Here is a 23,404-nt window from a genome sequence, read left to right as displayed (position 1 = left end):
GCACACGGACTGTCACACATGCACACGCACACACACATGTACACACAGTGCACTCACACACACACGCACGGTTGCACACGTACAGATGCACCTATACACGTGTGCACGCACATGTGCACGTTCACACAATGCTCTCGCACGTGCACGGGCACGCTCACATGTGCACTCACACACGTACACGTGCACACACACTCACGGGCCGTAAAGCAACACCACACCAGCCTCGGCCTGGCACACCCTCACTCCCTGCCCTGGGCGGCCAGTGCTGGGGCGGCGGTGAGGGACGACGGGGTCTGGGGAAGGCTTCAGCCCTGTCTGGCTCGGGGACCTGTACCCTGCACTGACCCACCCTGCTCCACCCAGGCCACAAGCCTACAAGCAGCACAGGTCTCCTGTCACAGATACCTCTCAGCTACTTCAAGATGAGGTTCCCATCTACACCCGTGGACATGGTGTCGGGTCAGTACCTTCTTGACGACCCTCAGACCCTTGGTGGGCTCCCCTTTGCCCCCTGGGAGTCTGCCCTTCCTGACCAGGGCTCTCCAGGGTCCTGCGGGCGCCCGGGCAATTCCAGCCCTCTCCACACAGATGGGGACATTGAGGACCAGATGCCAGTCACTGAAGACTTTCAGGGCCTGAAGGTAGAGGTTAGTGTCCACGCCGACGGCCTGAAGGGCTTGTCCGGGGAACTGTGCGGGCAGATCCTGGCAGGCCTGATGAAGGTGTTGCGGGAAGAGCCAGCCTTGGAGAGCCTCCAGGAGGAGGTGAGCAGCCTGCTGGAGTGGGCAGGGTGGGTGGGACCTGCGCCCTGCCCGTCGGGCTCACCCGCCCCACCATATGTCCCCAGCTGGAACAGGGCCTGTGCTGTGGGTGGGTGGCGTCCCCCGATGCCCCGGGGGGTGCCATCCTGGAGTGCCTGGTGCAGTCCTCTGGAAAGGTAGAGGAAGAACTCGCCCGCCCCATCCTCTACCTCGTACAAGCACTGACCGGTGAGAGGCTCCTGGGGGGGGGGCAGGTAGGGGGGCAGGGAGATGGGCTTCTCCAGCTGGCTTTCTGGAACCCCCTCTTACCTGAAGTCTCTCCCCAGAGCTGAACGAAACCCAGCGTGTACTGCTCGCAGAGGCGCTGGAGACAGGGGACCTGTCCGGGCAGTCCAGGCTGGTGAGAGAGCGTGGGTGGCCAGGGCAGGGCTGGGCCTGCCGGGGGCGGGGGGGGGGGCCACGTGCCGGATGCTGGGAGTAGAGTGGGCAGCGACGACCTCCCACACTGTCCTGCAGGTGCAGAGCGTCCTGGAGCAGAGCTCCCCCTGGAAGGAGCACAGGGCTGTGTCCCTGCCGCAGGAGCTCCTGGGGAGCAGCTGGGACTCAAAGGCACCTGCCTGGGTCCTGCTGGAGGAGTGTGGTCTGGAGCTGCGGGTGGACGTCCCCCAGGTGCACTGGCAGCCGGACGCGCAGGGCCGCACGAGCGCCCTCTACGCCTGCCTGGTGCTGCTGCCGCATCTGAGCCAGGACAGCGCTTAGGGCCGAGCCTGGCTCTCCCGCCGGGGCGCCCGGGCAGCCCTCCGGGCGGGGCGGGGCTCCTGCCCAGCTGGCGGCCAGTCCCGGGAAGGCGAGAGCCCGACCGGCCACGTGGCCGGTTCAGCGTGGGGCCAGGAGTTGGGGAAAGTCAATAAATGTGATGTGTAAAGGAAAGATGGGATCACTGAGGTTTTGAGGGGCCCCAGATCTGGGTAGGGAGCAGCGGCGGGGACTGAGCACAGGCGTCCGCCCCATGGTCTCGCCGCTGGTGCGCTAGGGGGCTGAGGGGAGCCCGCCCTGTGTTTGACCCTGGCCGCTCCGGAGCGAGCACCGCATGGCTGGGCCCTGGCCCCTCCCCGCTGTGCTGGCCCAACGAAGAACAGGGCAGAGCGGTTTTACCAAGAGGGTCTGTATCTGCCTCAGGGACCTTGAGGACGCCGCTGCCAGGAGGTAGTGGGGGCCGCAGTGGGGGGTAGGTGTGGCTGGCAAGCAGTCGGCCAGGGGCTGCAGGGAGGCTCCAGGGGAAGCAATGCCCCACGTGAGAAGCCAGAGAAACGGGCCTTCGGTCGGGCCTCCTCTGAACACGTCTGCTCCAAGGGAAGAGTCTCTCCCCGGAGAGGGGCCCGCAGCCCCCGAGCTGCTCATCCAGGGCCCTTGGCAGGCCTCCGGGCCCTCGCAGGCCCTGATATGCGCGTGGCAGATGCGGCCCCTCGTGCAGGGAGAGAGGGTACGTGATCTGGCCAGGAAGCTCTCCCCATCTCTGGGGAAATCTGCCTCTCCTCGGTGGGAACGCAGTCAACCGCCCTCGTGGTGGAAGGCAGAGGAAGGTACACGCCTTCTGACGCCCTCTGCCCTGGCCACCGTTGACAGGCGGCTTCATGAGAAGGGACAGGAGGTCTGGCTGAGGCTGGGGCATTAACTGCAGAGAGTATCTGGCACCCAAGCCCGGCGGTAAAATGAATATCAAAACAGAAGGGACACTGCACGCCACACTTCCCAGATCCGGGCAGCAACCTGAGGCTGCCCTCCCACACAGCCCAGTAAGAGGCTTCCGTCCCCAGGCCCAATGGTCTTCTCTAGGGCTTTGCTCCTCTTTAGAGAACCCTCCCTGGGGGCACTTGAAAGGCCACCTGCAGTGCGCCAGCGGAACTGGAGCCGCCCGGGTCTCAGGTGCACCTGGGCAGGGGCCGAGGCGGGCCGTGGGTGTCCCACCAAGCCCCAGTTGCGGGGTCCGATTGATGGTCCAGGCTCCAGGAGCAGCAGCGCGCCGAGAGCGTCTGAGCACCGCCACCGAGGCAGGAGGGCCTCGCACGGAAGGGAAGCGGGTCCGAGCCTAGCAACGCTGGCAAGTCGCAGCAGACGGGCCCTCTGCGGACAGACCTGGGGGACCCGGCCACCCCGCACACCCCGGGGCCGGAAGCACTCAGCCGCACGGGGCTGTGGTGCTGCCGCGGGGCAGCCCAGCAGAGCAGTCTCTGAGAACGGTCACACTCCCGGGGGCGGCCACAGCCCGGCCTCCGGGCCACGCGGACTCGGCACGACCTCACACCTGGCGGGCAGGTAGTGGGAGGGGGGCTTCCCGGTAGGGGGCGGGGCGGACACACGACCACGAGAGGCGGACGCGTCCTTGGTCCTTCGGGAGACAGCCTGTGCTCCTGCTCTTGGGGCGGGGGTGGGGCCCCCAGGTGGGAGACGCCCAGGCACAGCCGAGGTGGGGTGGCCCGGGAGAGGGGGCTGCCTGCCTGAGCCTTCATCTGAGTCTGGGACCTCCTTTCCGGAGGGCATCGCTGTCCGGCCGCGCTGTGCTTGGCGAGAGGAACAGGCACCGGACACCTACCCCACGTTCCGCCCTCAGGGCGACCGGCGAGGGGGGCATGAGGCTCCGTGCAGCCCCGCCCAGGGCCTGGGTCCAGCCAGGGGCTCTGAGGACGCTCCCCGCACACACCGGCTGCACGGAGGGGAAACCGAAGTGGGAGACCGGGCCCTGCCCCACACGCCATCCTGCGAGCTGCGGTCCTTCCCCGCGGGTGGCCAGCTTGGGAGCTCCGAGGCCAGCACAGCCCGGCAGGATGCTCCCACCGACAAACTTTTCCTTCTCTCCTACCGTTCACGGTAGGAGGGCCTCCTGACCTGTCCAGAGCATCCGCCATACATTTCTTGTTTTGTCAAACCTTGGTTTGCCTGCAGATTTCCTTCCGGAAACACGCTTGTAAAGCAAAGCACTTGTATATCAAAGCGAATTTCCCCCGAAGAAATCATGGAAACTCAGATGATTCGTTCCACCCAAAAATATTCCTATAAAAATGATTATAATACTGTAATATAATACAAAATAATAAAGAAAATACGGAATATAAAGAAAAATAAACAAATTAACCTACTTTCTTTTGAAAACCTTCGTGGCTGGTGTGAGGGAGACAAGAGAGAGGAGTGTTATTGTGTAGGACGACTTTCACCATCGCCAAAAGAATCACTGCCATCTATTGGCTCAATGGAATCCTTTGCTCTTCATTCAACTTTATCCAATGACACCTGCTTTTGCCTCCTTTTGAGGATTTGGTGGAAATGTGACATTGCATTGTCGTTAAACCGATTCATCGCTCGGACTGCTGCAGCCTTGTTCGCGTGGTGCTTTTCTACAGAATGTTTCACTGTTTCCCACATTTTACACATCTCCCTAATCTCATTTGAAGCGAGGGATTCCTCGGCCTTTTTCTCCTCCTCTGCAGACGAGATCTCCCCCATAACCTCTAGCTCTTGCTCGTAATGCAGACCCATCAGTTCGTCGGTGGTCGGCTCCTGGCCATGCTCCTCCACCAGCTCCTGAATGTCGTCCTTGTTCACCTCCAGTCCCCTGGTCTTCCCCAAGGACACAGTTTCATCGACAACTGGTGGCTGCTGTTCATGAACAAGCCCCTCTAAGTCACGTCCAAGAACGCAATCGGACCACAGTTTTCTCCAAGCAGAATTGAAGGTTCTCTTGGTGGCCCCATCCCAGGCTTTATCAATGATCTTGGGGCAGTTCATGGTGTGGAAATGATTTTTCCAAAAGTTGGAGGGTGAGGTTTATCCTTCGGTCACCTCGAAGCATCACTGAAATCGTGCTTTGATGTAAAGCCTTTTAAAGTTCTAAATGACCTGCTGCTCCATGGGCTGGAGGACTGGAGTGGTGTTGGGAGGAAGGAACCTGCCCTTAATGAACTCGAATTCCTCCAGGAAGTCGTCCTCAAAGCCTGGAGGCTCAGCAGGGGCATTACCCATAACCAGCAAGGATTTGAGCGGCAAATTCTCTAAAAGGTATTTCTTCACTGCAGGACCGGAGGCCTCGTTGAGCCACTCAACGAACAAGATACGAGTGACCCAAGCCTTGCTGATGGACCTCCACGTAACGTTTAACTGGCTCCTCTACATCGTGCATTTCCTAAAGGCTCATGGATTCTCAGAATGACAAACGAGCAGGGGCTTGACTTTGAAACCCCTGCTCGCATTAGCCCAAAACGAGAGGGTGCGACGGTCTTTCACGGGCCTGTGACGGGCACTGCGTTCTCTTCTTCTGTAACGTACGTTCTCTTTGGCATCCCCTTCCAAAAAAACCTCATCTCATAGCAGTTGAAAATTTGCTAAGGCAGAGAGGGGCCAAGATGGCAGAACAGCATGGAAGTTCTCTGCTTCTCTCGTCCCTGAAACGCAGCTGGGTCAGCACCAAACCATTTTGCACACCTAGGAAACTGATCTGAGGATTAACACAACACTGTATAACTTGAGCCACAGAACTCAGCAGGGACGCGGCACAGAGAGGTGAACTGGGGGACAGAGAAGCCCTGGAGGGTAGGGAGCTGTATTTGTGGAGAGAGGGCAGAAAAACGGGGGAGAGTACAGGAAAAGCACTCCCCCCAAAAGTAGCTGGAGAGGAAGAGAAAGAGTGGCAACACCCACAAGTGCCTGAAGAAGAAAGGGAGAAAGGTGAGGGTTTCAATACCATTAGGACTCCATAAACAGGGGACAGCAGAGTCAGAAATTCTGCAGCTCAATACCCGAGGGTGCTCTGGTGGGAAGGGCGAATCCCCAGGAGCGGGCAGCGAGGTCCTTGAGGTCCTTGGGGTCCTTGGGCCACACAGGGAGAAGAGGTTCCCCCTGCTGAGCGGGCACTTGGTAGAGGCCATACGGCCTCCCCACAGGCAAAGGTCCCAGTGGACCAGAGAACAGCCACCTTTACTGGTACTGGAACAAAGACACCAGGGTGTGGTGAACCCTGGTGCCTGCTGTGTGTTGTGGTTTACCATCACCTCTGAACCTCTGCACGAACGTTTCTGGGGCAAGCTGGCACCCGGCCATTGTTCAACGAGAGGGTTGGACCGGGTCCAAGCTGCAGGGTTTTCAGAAGTGAGGGATTGGGAAACACAGCCCCATCTGAGATAAAATTCAGGAGGGAGGTGCCGCCTAGCAGGACAATGGCTTGGATGCGGACAGCGTAGAAGCGGGGAGTGGACGGAAGCCGGAGACAAAGGAGGGGTACCTGATGGCCGGTAGGATAGAGCACAGAGCTCTGTTGCTAGAGACTGGGAACCTTGGAGAAGCCATTTTCACCTCTCCTGCACACGTGCACACACAGGCACGTGCCACACCGATCCACCCCAGTAAGCTAAGCAGTGCCACCTAGTGGAGAACCGAGTTGTTACACCAAGCCCATCCAACTGTGCCAACAAAGCTCAGGCCCCAGAGGACCAGAACAAGTCTCTTCCCCTGCTTAGTGTACGGACTATAAAGTGCTTCATAGTTCGACTTCTAGGGGAAACTGGCTGCAATTTCATTCGGATTTCATTCTATTTCTTGGTTCATCTATTTGGGGGGTATTTTTTTGTTTGTTTTTTTTCTTTTCTTTCCTTAATCTTGGATACAGAAAGAGAAAAAAAATTATTTTTATTTTCCATTTTTGTAAAATTTTTAAAAACTTTTTTACTGTATTTTTTTTGTAAATTTTTATTCTATTTTACCTTCTTCATTTCATTTAATTCTATTTTATTGTATACATTTTTTAAATTTTTAAACGTTTTCTTTTTTTTCTTTTCTTTTCTTTCCTTTTTTTCTCTATTCTATCAAGCTTCTTTCAACAAGCAGACCAAAACACACCTAGGATCTAGCTTCCTTTATTTGATTTTTTGTGTTGCTTTTAATTAATTTATTTTATTAATTCTTTTTCTTCCTCCAAAATGACAAAAAAAATTGATCCCAAAAGAAAGAAGAGGAAGAAATTACAGTCAGGGACTTAATCAACACAGATATAAGCAAGATGTCTGAACGGGAATTTGGAATCATGATATTAAGAATATTAAATGGGGTTGAAAAAAGAATAGAATCCCTTTTTGTGGAGGCAAGAGAAGTAAAATCTAGTCAGGACAAAATTTAAAATGCTATAACTGAGATACAATCTTGAATGGATGCCACAGCAGCAAGGATGGATAAAGCAGAGCAACAAATCAGTGATATAGAAGATAAAATTATGGAGAATAATGAAGCAGAAAAAAAGAGGGAAACTAAGGCAAACGGGCACGATATAAGAATTAGAGAACTCTGACTCATTAAAAAGGAATAACATCCAAATCATAGGAGTCCCAGAAGATGAAGGGAGAGAAAAAGAGGCAGAAGGTTTATGTGAGCAAACTATAGCACAAAATGTCCCTAACCTGAGGAAAGACACAGACTAAAATCCAGGAAGCACAGAGAATTCCCTCTAGATTCAACAAAAACTGACCATCAACAAGGTACATCAGAGTCAAATTCACAAAATAAACAGACAAGGAAAGAATTATGAACACAGCAAGGGAAAAAAAAAGTCCCCAACCTTAATGGAAGATGGATCAGGTTCACAGCAGACCTATCCACAGGAACTTGGCATGCCAGAAAGAGGTGGCAGGATATATTCAACGTGCTGAATTGGAAAAATATTCAGCCAAGAATTCTTTACCTAGCAAGGCCATAATTTGAAATAGAAAGAGAGATAAAGAGTTTTCCAGACAGGGATGCCTGGGTGGTTCAGTCGCTTAAGCATCCATCTTCGACTCAGGTCATGATCTTGAGGTTCGTGAGTTTGAGCCCCACATCGGGCTCTGCGCTGTCAGCTCAGAGCATGGAACCTGCTTCAGATTCTGTGTCTCCCTCTCTCTCTGCCCCTCCCCTGCTTGCGCGCTCACTCTCTCTCTCTCTCTCTCTCTCTCAAAAATATATAAACATTAAAAAATTAAAAAAAAAAAAAGAATTTCTCAAACAAAAACTAAAGGAGTTCATGACCACTAAACTAGCCCTGCAAGAAATTTTAAGGGGGACTCTCTGAGGGGAGAAAAAAAGCAAAACAAAACAAAAAGACCAAAAGTAACAAAGACTAGAAAGTACAAGAGAAAATCACCAGAAACTCCCACTCTATAGGCAACACGATGGCAATAGATTCATATCTTTCAGTTCGCACTCTAAATGTCAATGGACTAAACACTCTAATCAAAAGACATAGGGTAACAGAATGGATAAGAAAACAAGATCCATCTATATGCTGTTTACAAGAGACCCACTTTAGACCTAAAGACACCTTCAGATTGAAAGTAAGGGGATAGAGAACCATCTATCATGCTAATGGTCTACAAAAGAAAGCCAGAGTAGCCATACTTATATCAGACAATCTAGACTTTAAAATAAAGACTGTAACAAGAGACGAAGAAGAACATTATATCATAATTAAGGGGTCTATCCACCAAGAAAAAAAATCTAAAAATTTTTGCCCCCAACAAGAAGCACCCAAACATATAAATCAATTAATCACAAACATAAAGCAACTCATTGATAATAATACCATAATAGTAGGGGACTTGAACGCCCCACTTACAACAATGGACAGATCACCTAAACAGAAAATCAACAAGGAAACAATGGCTTTGAATGACACCCTGAACTGGATGGACTTAACAGATATATTCAGAACATTTCATCCTAAAACAGAGGAATATACATTCTTCTTGAGTGCACATGGAGCATTCTCCAGAATAGATCACACACTGGGACACAAATTAGCCCTCAACAATTACAAAAAGACTGAGATCATACCATGCATATTTTCAGACCACAACGCTATGAAACTCAAAATCAACCACAAGAAAAAATTTGGAAAGACAACAAATACTTGGAGATTAAAGAACATCCTACTAGCCAGGAAGTTAAAGAGGAAATTTAAAAGTACATGGAAGCCAATGAACATGATAACACCACAGCCCAAAACCTCTGGGATCCAGCAAAGGCGTTCATAAGAGGAAAGTACATAGCAGTCCAGGCCTTCCTAAAGAAGAAAGAAAGGTCTCAGATACACAAGCTAACCTTACATCTTAAAGAGCTGGAAAAAGAACAGCAAATAAAACCAAAAACCAGCAGAAGACAGGAAATAATAAAGATTAGAGCAGAAATCAATGCTATCGAAAACAAACACAGAGTAGAACAGATCAATGAAAACCAGGAGCTGGTTCTTTGAAAGAATTAACAAAATTGATAACCCCCCTAGCCAGTTTGATCAAAAAGAAAAAGGACCCAAAGAAATAAAATCAAGAATGGAAGAGGAGAGATCACAACCAACACAGCAGAAATAAAAACAATAATAAGAGAATATTATGAGCAATTATATGCCAGTAAAATGGGCAATCTGGAAGAAATGGACAAATTCCTAGAAACATATACACCACCAAAACTGAAACAGGAAGAAATAGAGAATTTGAACAGACCCATAACCAGTAAAGAAGTTGAATCAGTAATCAAAAATCTCCCAAAAAACAAGAGTCCAGGGCCAGATGGCTTTCCAGGGGAATTCTACCAAACATTTAAGAAGAGTTAGCACCTATTCTCTTGAAGCTGTTCCAAAAAATAGAAGTGGAAGGACTACTTCCAAACTCTTTCTATGAGGCCAACATTACCTTGATTCCAAAACCAGACAAAGACCCCACCAGAAAGGAGAAGGACAGGCCAATTACAATACATTAAAAGAATTATCCACCACGATCAAGTAGGATTTACACCTGGGATGCAGGGCTGGTTCAATATCCGCAAATCAATCACTGTGATTCATCACATCAATAAAAGAAAGGACAAGAACCACATGGTCCTCTCAATAGATGCAGACAAAGGATTTGACAAAATAAAGCATCCTTTCTTGACAAAAACCCTCAAGAAAGTATGGATAGAAGGATCATACCTCAAGATGGTAAAAGCCATATGTGAAAGACCCACCGCTAATACCACCCAAAACTTAGAGCTTTCCACCTAAGGTCAGGAACAAGACAGGGATGCCCACTCTCGCCACTGTTATTCAACATAGTATTGGAAGTCTTAGCCTCAGCAATCAGATAACACAAAGAAATAAAAGGCATCCAAATTGGCCAGGAGAAAGTCAAACTTTCACTTTCCGCCCACGACATGATATCCTGTATGGAAAACCCAAAAGACTCCACCAAAAAACTGCTGTAACTGATCCATAAATTCAGTACAGTTGCAGGATATAAAATTAATGCACAGAAATCGGTTGAATTTCTATACACCAATAATGAAGCAGCAGAAAGAGAAATCAAGGAATTGATCCCATTTACAATTGCACCAGAAAGCATAAAGTACTTAGGAATAAACCTAACCAAAGAGGTGAAAAATCTATACACTGAAAACTATAGAAAGCTTGTGAGAGAAATTGAAAAAGACATAAAAAATGGAAAAACATTCCATGCTCATAGATTGGAAGAAGAAATATTATTAAAATGTCGACACTACCCAAAGCAATCTACATATTCATGCAATCCCTATCAAAATAACACCAGCATTCTTCACGGAGCTAGAACAAACAATCCTAAGATTTGTATGGAACCACAAAAGACCCCGAATAGCCAAAGCAATCCTGAAAAAGAAAACCAAAGCTGGGGGCATCACAATCCCGGACTTCAAGCTGTACTACAAAGCTGTCATCATCAAGACAGTATAGTACCGGCACAAGAACAGACACTCAGATCAATGGAACAGAATGGAGAACCCCGAGATGGACCCACAAACGTATGGCCAACTAATCTTTGACAAAGCAGGAAAGAATATCCGATGGAATAAAGACAGTCTCTTCAGCAAGTGGTGCTGGGAACACTGGACAGCGACATGCGGAAGAATGAACCTGAACCACTTTCTTACACCAGACACAAAAATAACCTCAAAATGGATGAAAGGCCTAAACGTAAGACAGGAAGCTGTCAAAATCCTCGAGGAGAAAGCAGGCAAAAACCTCTTTGACCTCGGCCGCAGCAACTTCTTACTCAACAGCAGCAAAGGAAAGGGTCTCTATCTAAGGCAGCCTGACCTAGAATGAGGCAAAGCATTCCTAAGCTCATGCTTGTCTGGAAAAGCAAAGGACTGTCCACAGGTGCTTTGAAGTGACGAAAAATACACTAGTTCCAGTGACAGGCACCTTCCGGCATTCTGAAAAATCACTGATTTCTGTCAAACACTGCAGCCTGAGACCGAGCATCCAAGCATGGGCCACAATTGCACAGAGAGAGAGAGAGAGAGAGAGAGAGAGAGAGAGAGAGAGAACCATTGGCTCAGTTATGATCATGTGACATTCAGCATCACATACTACTTGTATTGCAAGACATCGTTCGTTTGTCAAGTTAAAATTTATTAGAAATGTTTGCTTGTCTTGCGGAACACTTGCAGAACAAGTTCCTTGCAACCCAAGGTTTTACGAACTTTAACCTTGTTCTGGTATCTGCTTTGGAGGCTCTGAACAAATACACCAAACCACACATGGCCTTGGCCTGACCCTGGCCCTAGAAATGCTCTAAAGAGAGACCCCACCTCCTTCCTGCCTGAGCTCCCAAACTCGCTTTTTTTTTCCTTTTAATTTTTTTACTTTAATGTTTATTCATTTTGAGAAAGAGAGCGTAAGACAGGGAGGGGCAGAGAGAGAGGGAGACGTAGAATCCGAAGCAGGCTCCAGGCTCCGAGCTGTCAGCACAGAGCCCGACGCGGGGCTGGAACTCACAAACCGCGAGATCATGACCTGAGCCGAAGTCAGATGCTCAACCAACTGAGCCACCCAGGCATCCCTCAAACTTGCTCTTTGACTCAAGGTAAGCCCTGAGTCACAAGCCTGGACCCTGAACCTGGCTGGCCCTCATTCCTGGCTACACGCTGCCTTATCTATAACCCCAGCCTGAGCGCAATGTTGGACCAGGCCACGGTCATCAGAACTTCATCCTTGGCTCAGACCCAGTCTCCAGAAAGACGCCAGACTCTTTAAATCCACCTGTGTTTATTTTAAACACTTTCTGTAGTGGGTGGACAGGACCCCAAGGGGTCTCCAGTCTGGGGGGGACTGCTCCCAGCCCCTCCAAAAGGCTGTGCGAGCCAAGGCCTCTCCGAAGTGGCTAGGTGGAGGGCCTTGAACGGCCCAGAGAGGCTCAGTCACAACAGAGGGGCTGTTTCTCTGCATGTTCGGTCATGCTCTCCTCATTTGAGCCCACACAGGGCACGGGGGAGCGTCTAGTGGGGTGCAGATGTCGGCACCCCACACCTGAGCCCACAGGTATCATCCCACGCCTGTGGTGTCCCGTGGGGCGGTCAGGGGAACCTCCTGGAGAAGGTTCAGGTGAGGTCTGGCAGGCTAGCAGGGCTGAGGGTGTGGGGATGTGGGGACAGGCCGGTGATGAGTGGACACACGATGGAGGATGATGGGCTGCCGGGCAGGGGTGCCAAGGAAGGCAGGGGAGCCCGAGCCAGGCTGTGCGCAGAGACAGAGACCCGGAGAGCAGGCAGCCTGCCAGGGCACCAGCTCCCCGGGCTGGGCTAGTTTCACAGTGTCCCCAACCAGACCCCAGCTCGGGAGCCCAGGCTGAGGTTGGCAGAGGTGGGGGCACACTCCTGGGCGCTTGGAGAGCAACAGGTCTGGCCTGAGTGGGGACGGATTCACCCAAGCTGAAACAGTACTCAGGACAGGAGGCGTCTCCATCCCAGCTCACGTGGCCATCGTGGCCCTGGGCCTGGAGGATTTGTGTGCAGGAGAGGGGGAGGGGGCTTGCTCACAGCATCTGGTCCCGGGTCCAGGGGCCCCTGGAGCGGAGCCTCTTCTGCGGATCGCTCCCCCCACCCCCCACCCAGGATGAACCACAGAGCAGTGCGGTGCCTGCCTCAGACCCAGGTACCCTGCGGGCTGGCTTGGGGTCAGGCACAGCCGGATCCCAAGCAGCCCCAGCGGCCCACGACGCTCCGGGGCTGGAATGGACTGCTCGCGTAGACTGGTGGGGGTCGGTGGGGACCCGCGCGGCGCCAGAGGCCCAGGCGGAGGAGACGCGGGAGGCGCGGCCCCGGCTGTGCGCGGGCCAGCAGCGCCACCTGTTGGGCGGACACTTGAGCCGCGGCGACGACGGCTGGCTCTGGATCATTCTGCAGCTGCCCCAGGTCTGCAGGGACAGGGCGTCTCGGGCAGGGTTGCAAGACTCTCAGAACCGCTAAGTACCCCAGACTCCTGGCCCTCCACCCATCCATTCCCATCCACTCCGTCCTAGCACCCACAGCCTCTCTAGGACCCCAACCCTGGCCAGCGAGCTGGGTCCTTACCCTGGAACAGGGAGTCCAGCAGGTCCTGGTTGACCCGGCTGGGGCTTGTGTGATGGACGAGGAAGCCTGGACCAAGGCAAACCAGTGAGTGCCGGCCCCAGGCCCCACCAGGGAGGAGCCGGTCCAGCTCCCAGAACTCTGAGTTCAAGAGACAGTGTGACTCCAGTCCTGCCTCACCTAGGAGCACAGCAGCTGCCCAGCGCAAGGGGTCCTGCGGGCTCCGCAGGTAGCCCTGGGTCTGGCTCAGGAAGCTGGGGATGTGACTCGGGTACTGCTGAACCTGGGGACAGACAGGCTCATGGCAGTATGGAAGGGCCAATCCCATATGGAGAGAAGGTGGCAAAGGTGAGCCCAGGAGCTGGGACCCCCTGGCGAACCCCCAAGGCACGGCATCAGGGCCTGAGGTCTTAGACCTGCCACCACCTTGGCTGGGAGAGTGGCCCTGGGGTACACGGGACCGAGTGGGTGCTCCCCCTACTGACCAGGCAGTGGCAGATGCGGCTTAGGGCCTCAGGGCTGTCGTAGTGGGCCACGGTGACCATCTCCTCCAGCAGGCCCCAACGGAGGGCGTGATCACAGCGGGCCAGGGTCCACTCTGAACTCTAGGACGGACGAAGGGAGCAGGGGTAGGGGTCAGGGAGAGGCAAGAGGTGGCTGGGGTGTAGCCAGGACGAGGGGTGGAGGAGCCCAGGGCAGGTGGTCCAGGAAAGACCAGGAAGCTAGGAGCCCTTGACACCTGCACCTGACGTCCTTGTAGAACTCTTTGGAGTTGCGCAGGGTGGGGATGCAGAAGGCTGGATGGGGACAGCAGCGGGACAGTCTTGGGGGGGGGGGCAGCTGACCTCAGCGGCGTCCCTGCTGGGATCTTGCAGGCGCAAGAGCAGCGGCACGAGGCTCTGCAGCACCAGCTTCCGCAGGGGGCCGCGGAGCCCCAGCTGGAGCCCGCCCCGGCCCCGCCGCACCAGCGTCCCGAGAAGTCCAACAGCCGAGGCGCGGACCGAGTCCCGGGCCTGCGTGGGAGGAAGGGGTCAGGGCACACCGGGAACCCAGGTCCAGGGAGAAGGGCGGTCTGGCGGGGGGGTCTGGAGAGGCCTGAGGCCGGGCGGGCTGGAGGGGCGGGGAGGCAGCCTGGCGGGGCGGGGCTTACGTCGTCCAGCAGCGGCGGGAGGCGCGGCCCCAGCTCGGCGCTCAGCAGCCGCACGGGCGCCCGAGGCCGCAGCAGGAGCCGCCGCAGCGCGCCCAGCGCGGCGTCCACGAGCCGCGCGTCGCCCTCGCCCAGCGCGCCCAGTAGCGCGGGCAGCAGCTTGCTCACGTGCCGCACCTGCGGGGGAGGGGGGGGGCTCGTGGGCGGCCCCTCGCAGGCCCCGCCCAGGCCCCGCCCGGACCCCGCCCGGGGCCCCCCGGCCTTCACCTTCCCGCGGCTCAGCGCCAGGTGGCCTAGGCCGAGCAGGCCCAGCCAGCGCACGGTGGGCTCGGGGTCGCCCTGCCAGGCGCGGAGCCGCTCCAGGATGACCTCTTCCCGCAGAAGCCCTGCCGTGGGCCGACTCTGCAGCAGCTGAGCGGGGACGCGGGGTCAGCATGCTCGAGGTCCCCAGGCACCGCCCAGAGGCCGGGTCTACGGTCACCCCTCACCGCCCGTGTGGACGCAGGCTCACCCCGGTGAAGAAGGCCATAGCCGTGAGGCGCCGCGTGTCGTCGGCGCTGCGCAGCCGGGGCAACAAGTTCCCGAACAGGCCTCGCAGGTGGTGGTCCGCGTGGGCCACCATGGCACTGGGAATGGGGCGGAAACGGGCGTTCTCCCTCCTCTGGGCGCCTCACCCCGGGAGACGTCTCCGCCCGACCCGCCTCCTGCCCCTGCCTCTTCCCCCCCCCCACCCCCTCCCCAGCACCTGGCCAGCAGCAGGACGCCTTCGAGGTGGGTGTGGGCTCCCACCAGCCTCCTCCAGCCTCCAGCCTGTTCCATGCACGTGACCACCATGCGGCCGCCGTCCCCGGTGAGCAAGGCCTTCAGGGCCTCCACAGCGCAGCTGGAGGTGGGGGCAGGCAGCGAGGGGGGAGGGGGGGTGAGGGCCGGGAGGGCACCGGCCCAGGCCTCACTCCGCTCTGGTGTGTGCCCTCACCTGGCGTGGCTGTGTGGCGGCCCTCGGTGCGATGGGGTCCAAGCTTTGGGGGTGTCAGGGGAGGACGCGCGCCGCGCCAGCTGGTGCAGCTGTGTGACCAGCACGAGCAGGAGGTGTGGGTAGAAGCCCCGAGTGGCGCCTACGCAGCCGGACACAGCCAGCATCTCCCCAAGGGCACGAGTGGCCTGTGGAACAAGTAGCCCATCTCAGGCTCTGGTGCAGGGAGCAGGGACCAGGATAAGCGGCTGATGCTTGAGGAACATCATGCATGTGCTGGGCGCCCCCCGGGGCCCCAAGGGAGTCACCTACCGCCAGTGCCTCCCGCTCGGGCCCGGCTCCGCCCTTCAGTGCCCACAGCAGCTGTACCAGCACCTGCCCATTCACGCGCTGGTTTCGGCTCAGGCTGTGCCACAGCTCAGCAGCCACCCTGGGGGTGCGGAGCGCCGGAGACTCGGTCTGATGTGGGGGGTCCCCGGGGCCGGGTGGGAGGTGGCCACTGGGACTCCCACGTGGGACAGTAGGTAAACCCCCGCCCCCCCGACACTCCACCCCCAAATCCCAGAGAAGCAAGATAACCAGCATCAGTGCAGAAATAACCTGCCACCTTAACTGCCTGGCAGGGACCGTTCAGAACCTGGTCGGGCCAGCAACCCCGAAACAGACCCGATAGTGGAGACGATCACTGTGGAGAGCAAAACCAGAGAGAACTTCTCCTGGGGCAGGGTAACCACACAGCCAGGGGCTCCAGGCTTGCTGACCCCACCTTGGAGCTTACCCCCAGGCTGGGCTCCTAGTGTGACCCGGAGGGAGAAGGCAGGCCCCCGAGGTTTGGGGGGAGGGGGGGTAGGTGGAGGGCGGGAGTCACACGGAGGGAATTGAGGCCTTCTCCACAGCCTGCCCCTCCAGGACCAGACTGCTGCCAATTTGGAAGAGGGAAGGAAGCTGCGGTGGTGCCTCGGGACGCGGGGCTGGCCTGGGCCAGGCGGCTTACCGGTCCGGGGGCAGCGAGCTGGGCAACAGCGCACACACCACCTCCCGAGCATGCTCCAGGGCCAGCGCACTCAGTACCCGGAGGGCCGCCTGCCGGGGCCTCCCCTCGGCCAGGCTGGGCACCTGTGCCAGCAGCCCGCGCACCAGGGCATACACCTGGCGTGAGGGAGCCCGCATCAGTGGGAGACTTTCTGGACCCCCCTGGACAGGTGCCACCCGAAGGGAGCGAGCTTGACAGGCTGCTCACTGGGATCCCCCAACCTGGGGACTCCACGGCAGGAGCCTGGGGGCAGGGAGGGGGCGCTGGCTCACCTGCTCCTCCAGACGCTCCCCCCGGGCCTCCAGGGCTGAGGACAGTGTGAGGGCTGTTGCCTGGGTCCCCGCAAAGCCAGCCTCTTCCAGGCAGGCAGCCGCATACAATGCCAGGTCAGCCAGGGCCCCCTCCTCCCAGGAACTTGGGGGGTCCTAGAGCAGGGTGGGTGGGATGTACGAAGTCCCCTTGCCTCTCCCAATTCTCTTCCCCAGCACCTCCCCAGCCTCCTCCCTGTGGTCCCCTCGGCCCCCCTTCCCTTACCACTCACCTGATAGAGCCCCTTGGGGGCTGGCTCTTGCACCCTGGGCAGAGAGCAGGGCACAGGGCGGGCTGTGGGGATGGCAGTGACACCCATAGGCTCCGCCTCAGGTTCAAGCTCAGGTTCAGGCTGAGGGTCAATGGAAGAGGGTCCTGGGGGCTGCCCCTGGTTGGCCCGGATCTCTTCAGCCAGAGCTGTCAGGGTTAGGGCCCCCACAGGGCCCCCCCGAGCCCTGCCCCATACCCCCCAAGCCATGGCTGCCGCACACCCCAAGCTACTCAGCTGGACCCAGCCTACGGCACCTGCCACTGGTTCTCCCCGGAAGTCATGCGCGGGCCTGACCTAGAAGCTGGCCCTGGGCAGACAGGACCCAGGACAGGCGTGGTGGCGCATGCGTGTGAGCTCATGCTCTGTGCGTGTGGGGGGTTGGGGAGCCACGCCGAGGCGTGCCCGGGTGTGGCACACAGCAGGGGCTTGTGAAGGGCCCTCCTGCCCTTGCTGCTGGCAGCGAGTAGCCAGCCCGATACCTGAGTGTCTGGGATCTGGCTCAGCCCACCAGGGTCTTGGGGAAGGGATAAAGAGCCCTGGCATGTGGATCTACAAGGAGAGGGGGAGAAGGGCCCTTTACCCCTGACCTCCAGCCCCTCTGGGCGGGGAGACCTCGTGGAAGTGTGCCCAGCCCTGAAGAAGCCCCAGCAGGGACCAGAAGTCTGGGCCCAATCCTAAGTTAAAGCCTTGCCTGATTCAGCCCTAAAGAAGCAGACGTGTCCAGGCAGGGCCTGGGGTCAGGGACTGGGCTGTCCCCATTGCATTCCCACGGAGCCAGACATCTGGGGGATGAGGATGGTTGGGAGAGCAGTCACCACCTCCCAGCTCAGGCAACCTCGGGGTGGAGCAGAGGCCGCCTCCCAGGTGCCCTTGCTGGTGACTGCCATTGTTGAGGTGGGTCCCCCCGGGTCCTGGCGCCTGGGAAGTGCGCATCTGAGAAGTGTTGACCTGTGGGAACCTGGGGCAGGTGTGTTCTGCCATGTGGGTGTTCGTGAGTCTGTCTCTCTCGAAGCCTCATGCTCCCCAGGGCCTCTGCCCTAAATTCTGTCATCCTCACCCAGTGACATGGGCACTGCCCTAAGCTTAGGGATCCAGAAAAGCCAGTCTGGTCAGATACCTGGAGAGGCGGAAGTGTTCTAGGAAGCACCCCCGGGAAGCCCGCTCCCCTCCACCCGCCCTCACCTGCCTTTGCCACCTTGTGCCGGACCAATCAGAGGCGCCCGGCGCCCCTGCCCTACATCCCCCAGAGCCTAGAACGTCTCTCGTGAGTGGTTTCTCCGGAACGCAAGTTGCCAAAGCTGGCAGAAGCCTGAGCAGCTTCGTGTGCGTGAGGCAAGGCCAGCCCAGCACCCTGAATCTCTTCACGGGCTCTCATGTGCACCCCTGAGCCTTTCTCTCTGCAAGGCTGCTGCATCAGCAGCCGGCTCCCCTGGGGCCCAGGCCCTGCTGACCCTGTGACAGATGCCAGGGCCTGGAGAGAGCCGGCTGGGTGCAGGCCGTGAGCCCAGCGTCCCCAGTGGCAGAGTCCTGCAGGCCCGGCCACAGCGGTGGCCTGGGACACCTGCACTTCTTTGGCTTTGGAAGCTGGGGTGCCCTGCTGACCTCTCCGGGGCGGGGACCTTGGTTGGCAGGGGAGTCTGGGGCCGTGCCTGGATACAAGACCCTCTTTCTGGCACCCGTCCCTGCCCTGTGGCTCCCCCTCCCTAGTTGCCTGCAACAACTCTTGGGTGGGCACCAAAGCCTCCCTTTCCCCATAGCGTTGTCCCCCCCCCCCCCCCCACAGTCCAGCTTCCCAAGCCCTGGACACTCCCCAGCCTTGGCCTAACTCCTTGCGACCTTCAGACCTCAGCACAGGACAGCCTCCCCACCCTGGCAGAGCCTGGGCCTCCCCTGGGAGCATGACCCCGTGCTCTGACCCCAGACTCCAACCCACCCTTGGAGGCCCTGGGGGTCAAGTGAGTGGCAGGCTGAGTGAAGAAATGACACGGGACAAGTTGTGCAGGACAGTGAGTGACTCATGTTGATTCCAGGCAGTCTCCACCACAGTTCTCATGAGGACCCTCCTGTACTCAGTCGGTCCACCAGGGCCTGTAGCTCATCAGACAGCGCCACCTACAGGGAAAAGAGAGAATGGACGGGTGGCTGTAGGGACAGAGGGCACACAAGGCAAAGTGACAATGATGTGGGGGGGCGGGCATCTATCTACCTGGTACGGTGCGGGCTGTTCCAGCCGCTTGTGCTCAGGGTTCAGGCGACCCAGGGACAGCTGGGCAAAGGCTCTAGATTCAGCCAGAGATGGGAGAGGCCCACACAGCTGCGGGGAGAAGGAAGGGGAGAGGTGAGAGAGGCCCATGAAGCTGGCGCAGCGGGAAGGGAGAGGCTGGGGCAGGGGGCAGGAGCAGGTGCCAGGGCTCAGTTCAGGCTCACCGTGCAGACTGAGGGAGCAGGTAGAGGCAGTTACCTGTCCCTGCTGAATGCAGAGTCTCAGCAGGGGCTCCACGTGGGCAGGCCTCACGACACAGGCTTCCCGGGCCCCTCGAGGCCAGACCCTCAGCTCCTGGCCAGGCTGGGGTGGTGGTTCCTCTGCCAGCTGCAGCACATCCATCAGCAGAGACCCTGTGTGTGCCGCAGGAATAAAGTGGGGGGGCCTGGGGACTCGAGGAGGAGGGCCGTGGGGGAGTGGGAGGGGCCTCACCATCGGAGCCCAGGAGCCGGAAAGCGGCCTTGCTCCCAGGCAGTGTCTGTTTCTCGGGGTCCTCAGTCAGCTTCATTCGGGGCTGACCTCCCACAGACACCAGCTGCAGAGACAAGTGCATGGGACCATGGGAATCTCCCCCCAAACCCATGACCCCTCTGGCCCACTCCACTGGACCCCAGACCCTGTCTTGACCTTATAGACGCAGCCCAGGGAAGGCTGGCGGGGGCAGGTGACCACGGTCGTGCCGATGCCAATGACGTTCACCTCACTGCCCTGGAGGAGGAGGGACAAGGTGGCACTGAGCTTGGTTGACATCTGCAGGCCCAGAGCCCTCCTAACCACCCCTGCCCCTGCTCCCCACTGCCCGCCAGCCACCTCCTGGGCCAGCCGGGCCAGCTCTTCCTCGTCAATGTTGTTGCTGACCGCGATGGGGACTGATTCCAACCAGGGCATCTGGAACCTGTGACGGGTGGACAGCCCTCAGGTCTCCTGCCTCACCTGGTCATTCTCTATTCTCAGTTACGCACCTCCCCCCACCCTCCCCACCTGAGAATTTGGCCTCAGCCACCTGGGCTCTGCCTTCTGCTTACAAGCCCCTGGGTGAACCACTCCCCCGACCTCTCCCCCCAGAGCCCCGACGTCTCCACGGTGGTAGCCGCCAGATCAGAGCTCCTCAATTTGGGAGGAGCAAATCCCTCCCTCCCTCTGCCCCATCCCAACACTCCTGCCCCCAACAGGGTCTCTCAGCAGGCACAACCCCTCCCAGGGGACTCACTGGGCCGCAACGGTCCTGAAGACCCTACGAATCTCCTGGGCCTGCTGCAGAAGGTCACCGCTGTCCAATCTTATGCCCACGGCTCGGTAGCCCAGCTCCCCCAAGGCTAAGGCTACTGCCAGAAAGTTAGGAAGACCACTCCTGCCAGCAAGATGAGAAGGGTTGGTGGAGGGGCCATAGGTGTTCAGGCAGAGCCCACCCAGGGGGGTGCCTGGGCCTCACCTCTGCACACTGTAGGTGTCCAGCAGGCCCTGGAAGGCCCGGGGGAAAGCCAGGGCATAGGCCACAAAGGCTGCCCGCTCCCCCCGGTGGGGCTCCTGCACCCCTAGCCCCAGATGGGCACACACGCGTTCCAGCCATGCCTCCACACATGCAGCCAGGTCTACCCTGGGGCCCTGACTGGCAGCTGGAGCCAGCATCTATGGAAACGGGTGAGTGAAGGATGGACAACCCTTAGTGGATGAGCAGGGTGAGGAATGGCTCCCCCAGGCTGAGGTCTAAGCAGGGGTAATGCCTGCCACCATCTGCCCGCTTCTGAGCGCAGGACTGCAGCTACCTGCTAGGGTGGCTCAGATGGGCGGGGCACGGCAGTCCCTCCTTCCCCTGGGCAAGGACTGGCTTCCGGGACCGCCCTCTGGAGGACAGCGGAGGAGAGAGGGATGCTAACCGGGTCAGGGGGCACCTCAGCGCCCGAAAACGAAGTGACGAAAGAGTGAGCCAAGGTTCCAGCCAGGGGCACCCCCCGCAACTGTCCCGCGAGCACGTTGCTGCTGCCATCGAAGCCTGCATCAGGGGCCAGGAGGGCGGGGGCGTCAGTCGGGCGTCAGACTTGGCTAGAGGGCTTCTGGCAGGCGTCCTCCTTCCCTGACCCCTGTCTCCCTCCTTGGGCTCTTACCGCCCAGGTAACTGTAGGTGGAGGCCGTAAGACCTCCATCGGGGCCCTGAGCTCGCCGCAGCCCCATCTCCAACAACCGCTTCGTCGGACCCGCGATCAGGCGAAGCCGCGCAGCGTTGGTGGCGATGAGGCTGTGGGGGGCAAAGGAGCAGGGGACCTGCGGTGAGGGTCCGGAAGTCACCGCGGCACCGCCGGCCTTCTTTGAGGCCCTCCACAGTGGGAGCCGGAAGCCGCTCTCCAGGGCCCTGCGCTCCACCCACAGAGCCTAGGGGCCCCACCCCACCCACGGAGCCACGCCCCTCCCAAAGGCCCGCCCCCCCGGAAGTCGCCGCTCTTTCTCCCGGGGCCCTGCCTTCCCCGGGCTCCTCCGGCCGGCGGGCCCCCCCCCCCCCCCAACCTGGCGTAGCTGACGAGGCAGAGAAGTGGCGTCTCCAGCAGTTGCACCACCAGGAGTGGCCCTGACACCTGTAGCAACGGCACCTGCGGGGAGGGTGGTCAGCTGGGCGCCGCCCGCCCCGCTCGGTCCCGCGCCCCTCTGCCCCCGCTCACCCTGCACTCACGCTGGGGAAGGCGAGGGAGCCCTCGGGCAGGGCCCGCACCGTCACACCGGAGCAGTCAAGGGTACGAAGGTGCTCGAAGAATGCGGGATCCGTGTCGGAGGGCAGCACCGAGGCCAGAAACTGCACGTCTGGGGGTGACAGAGGCCCTCGTGGGCTGGAGCCAGCGCAGGCCGTGGGGACTCGTCGGGGCTGGGACCGCGGTAAAGAAAGGGGCCTGTAGGGGGCCTTGGGGGGCCTTTGTTGGGCCATGGAAGACTCTCATCAGGCGAGAGTCTTGTCCGGGACTCATCAGGCCTGGGGCGGGGTGGGGGGAGCTGGCTTAGGTGGCAGGTGGCCTGGAGGGGTCGGGGACTCGCCAGGTCGGGAGTTGGGGGTGGGGTGGGGTGGGAAACTGTCCTGGCGGGGGCGGTCTATCTAGGTGGCAGGTGTCCTGGGGGCCGTGGGGGCTCGCCTGGCCGGGGTGGGGTGTCCTGGCAAGGGCGGGTCATCTAGGTAGCAGGTGGCCCTGCGGGTCGTGGGGGGCTCGCTGGGGCCCGAGGAGGTGGGTTGTCCCGGCGGGGACAGCTCATCAAGTGGGGGGCGTCCTGGCGGGGTCGTGGGGGGCCGGCCGGGAACGGCGGGGCTACTACCTGCGTCCCGCAGGCGGAAGGTTCGCAGGAAGCGCACGCAGTCGCGCAGCCCCGCGGCCAGGGCGAAGGCGCCGCCGAAGGGGCAGCGGCGGAAGTAGAGCTCGAACTCGGCCTGGTCCCGCGCCCGGCCCGCGCGCCAGTAGCCCAGCGCCATGGTGGCTTGGTAGAGGTCGGTGAGCAGCGGCCGGGCCGCCGCGCTCGCCTCGGGGTCCAGCTCCGCCGCCATTCCGCCCCCGCGCCCGGACTCTGGCCGCGCCCCGCCTGGCCCACGTGACGCCGCTCCCCACGCCCGGAGCCTCCCCTCCCCCAACGCGGAAACGGGTGGGGCGGGTCAGCGGAGGGGCCCCTCCTCCCCTAGGGGCCTGGTCTGATCTGGGGTTCCCCCCACCCCACCCGCCGGCGGAGGGGTCAGTGGCGGTGTTAACTGCACACCAGCCCAGGCCCAGAGCAGGGGAGCAGGTAGAGGGGATTCTAGAACTTGCTCCAATTGGGCACGTGCGTGGTGCCACACCATACGGCTTAAGGAACCAGTGGGGTGCTGACAAAGAGCAAGGGGGTGAACGGGTAGCCTGCCGGGTCCCCACCATCAAGCGGGCCAGTCCATTCCCCTTGTGGCTCGGCACCCTGGAGGACAGCAGCTGTGACATGCCACAGCCCACACCATTCATTTCTCCCCAACTGTGAGGACGGTGGTCTCACCAGCCACACTGGCCAGCAGTCCTGGAGAGAAGCCACTAGTGGCCCAAATACTGCCCACGCAGGACAGTGGGCACGAATTAACCATGGGCCTGTCCAGGGTCCAGGTCTCCAGCGAGGGAGGGACCGGCCGCATCTAAGGAAAGCAGCCCAGCTTGTCCCTGGATGTGGTGGGAGGCCTGGCAGGTTTCACACAGGTCAGACCTGGGGGGCCCATGTAGTCACAGCAGCAGGGCCCGGTCAGCCACTGGGACCTTTGTTCCTGGACAGTTTCAGGCGGACACT

At 58.6% G+C, this 23,404-nt stretch overlaps 3 protein-coding genes across 9 annotated transcripts in view; 1 reads left to right on the top strand and 2 right to left on the bottom strand.

Annotated features, from left to right (window-relative positions):
• Positions 1–23,404, top strand: part of GSDMD (gasdermin D) — a 101,291-nt gene that overhangs the window by 3,934 nt on the left and 73,953 nt on the right. The window contains exons 7-11 of one of the 2 annotated variants that reach the window (XM_053208324.1): positions 364–459; positions 589–764; positions 848–989; positions 1,088–1,161; positions 1,278–1,539. In XM_053208324.1, the coding sequence (XP_053064299.1) occupies positions 364–459; positions 589–764; positions 848–989; positions 1,088–1,161; positions 1,278–1,520 (731 nt within the window). In that variant the 3' untranslated portion in view covers positions 1,521–1,539. Of the gene's footprint in view, positions 1–363; positions 460–588; positions 765–847; positions 990–1,087; positions 1,162–1,277; positions 1,692–23,404 lie in introns of those variants that run through there. The other variant, XM_027063718.2, reaches the window with a different exon arrangement.
• On the bottom strand, positions 12,066–18,936 carry MROH6 (maestro heat like repeat family member 6). Of its 6 annotated transcripts, none has more exons than XM_053208317.1 (15): positions 18,800–18,936; positions 16,828–16,983; positions 16,559–16,711; positions 16,248–16,402; positions 15,566–15,683; positions 15,257–15,441; positions 15,026–15,163; positions 14,792–14,906; positions 14,548–14,691; positions 14,284–14,457; positions 13,979–14,146; positions 13,619–13,738; positions 13,314–13,416; positions 13,137–13,202; positions 12,066–12,911 (listed from the first exon to the last, which is right to left on the bottom strand). In XM_053208317.1, the coding sequence occupies exons 2-15, from the start codon at positions 16,912–16,914 to the stop codon at positions 12,535–12,537; spliced, it is 2,103 nt and encodes a 700-aa protein (XP_053064292.1). In that variant the 5' UTR covers positions 16,915–16,983; positions 18,800–18,936; the 3' UTR covers positions 12,066–12,534. The 6 variants fall into 6 exon arrangements, with proteins under 6 accessions (XP_053064292.1, XP_053064293.1, XP_053064290.1 ...); XM_053208318.1 differs by having other exon boundaries at positions 16,828–16,947; positions 18,800–18,925; XM_053208315.1 differs by lacking the exon at positions 18,800–18,936 and adding an exon at positions 17,121–18,705.
• Positions 18,861–22,688, bottom strand: NAPRT (nicotinate phosphoribosyltransferase). The gene is made up of 13 exons (XM_027063715.2): positions 22,424–22,688; positions 21,795–21,922; positions 21,632–21,714; positions 21,235–21,365; positions 21,007–21,122; positions 20,562–20,758; positions 20,340–20,480; positions 19,940–20,024; positions 19,757–19,837; positions 19,562–19,664; positions 19,328–19,482; positions 19,073–19,180; positions 18,861–18,978 (listed from the first exon to the last, which is right to left on the bottom strand). The coding sequence occupies exons 1-13, from the start codon at positions 22,647–22,649 to the stop codon at positions 18,916–18,918; spliced, it is 1,617 nt and encodes a 538-aa protein (XP_026919516.1). The 5' UTR covers positions 22,650–22,688; the 3' UTR covers positions 18,861–18,915.

The sequence above is a fragment of the Acinonyx jubatus genome, chromosome F2, assembly GCF_027475565.1.
Source record: "Acinonyx jubatus isolate Ajub_Pintada_27869175 chromosome F2, VMU_Ajub_asm_v1.0, whole genome shotgun sequence".
Classification (NCBI taxonomy): Eukaryota; Metazoa; Chordata; class Mammalia; order Carnivora; family Felidae; genus Acinonyx; species Acinonyx jubatus.
The sequence above is the reverse complement of the archived record's forward strand: the minus strand, read 5'-3'. Positions and strand labels throughout refer to the sequence as shown.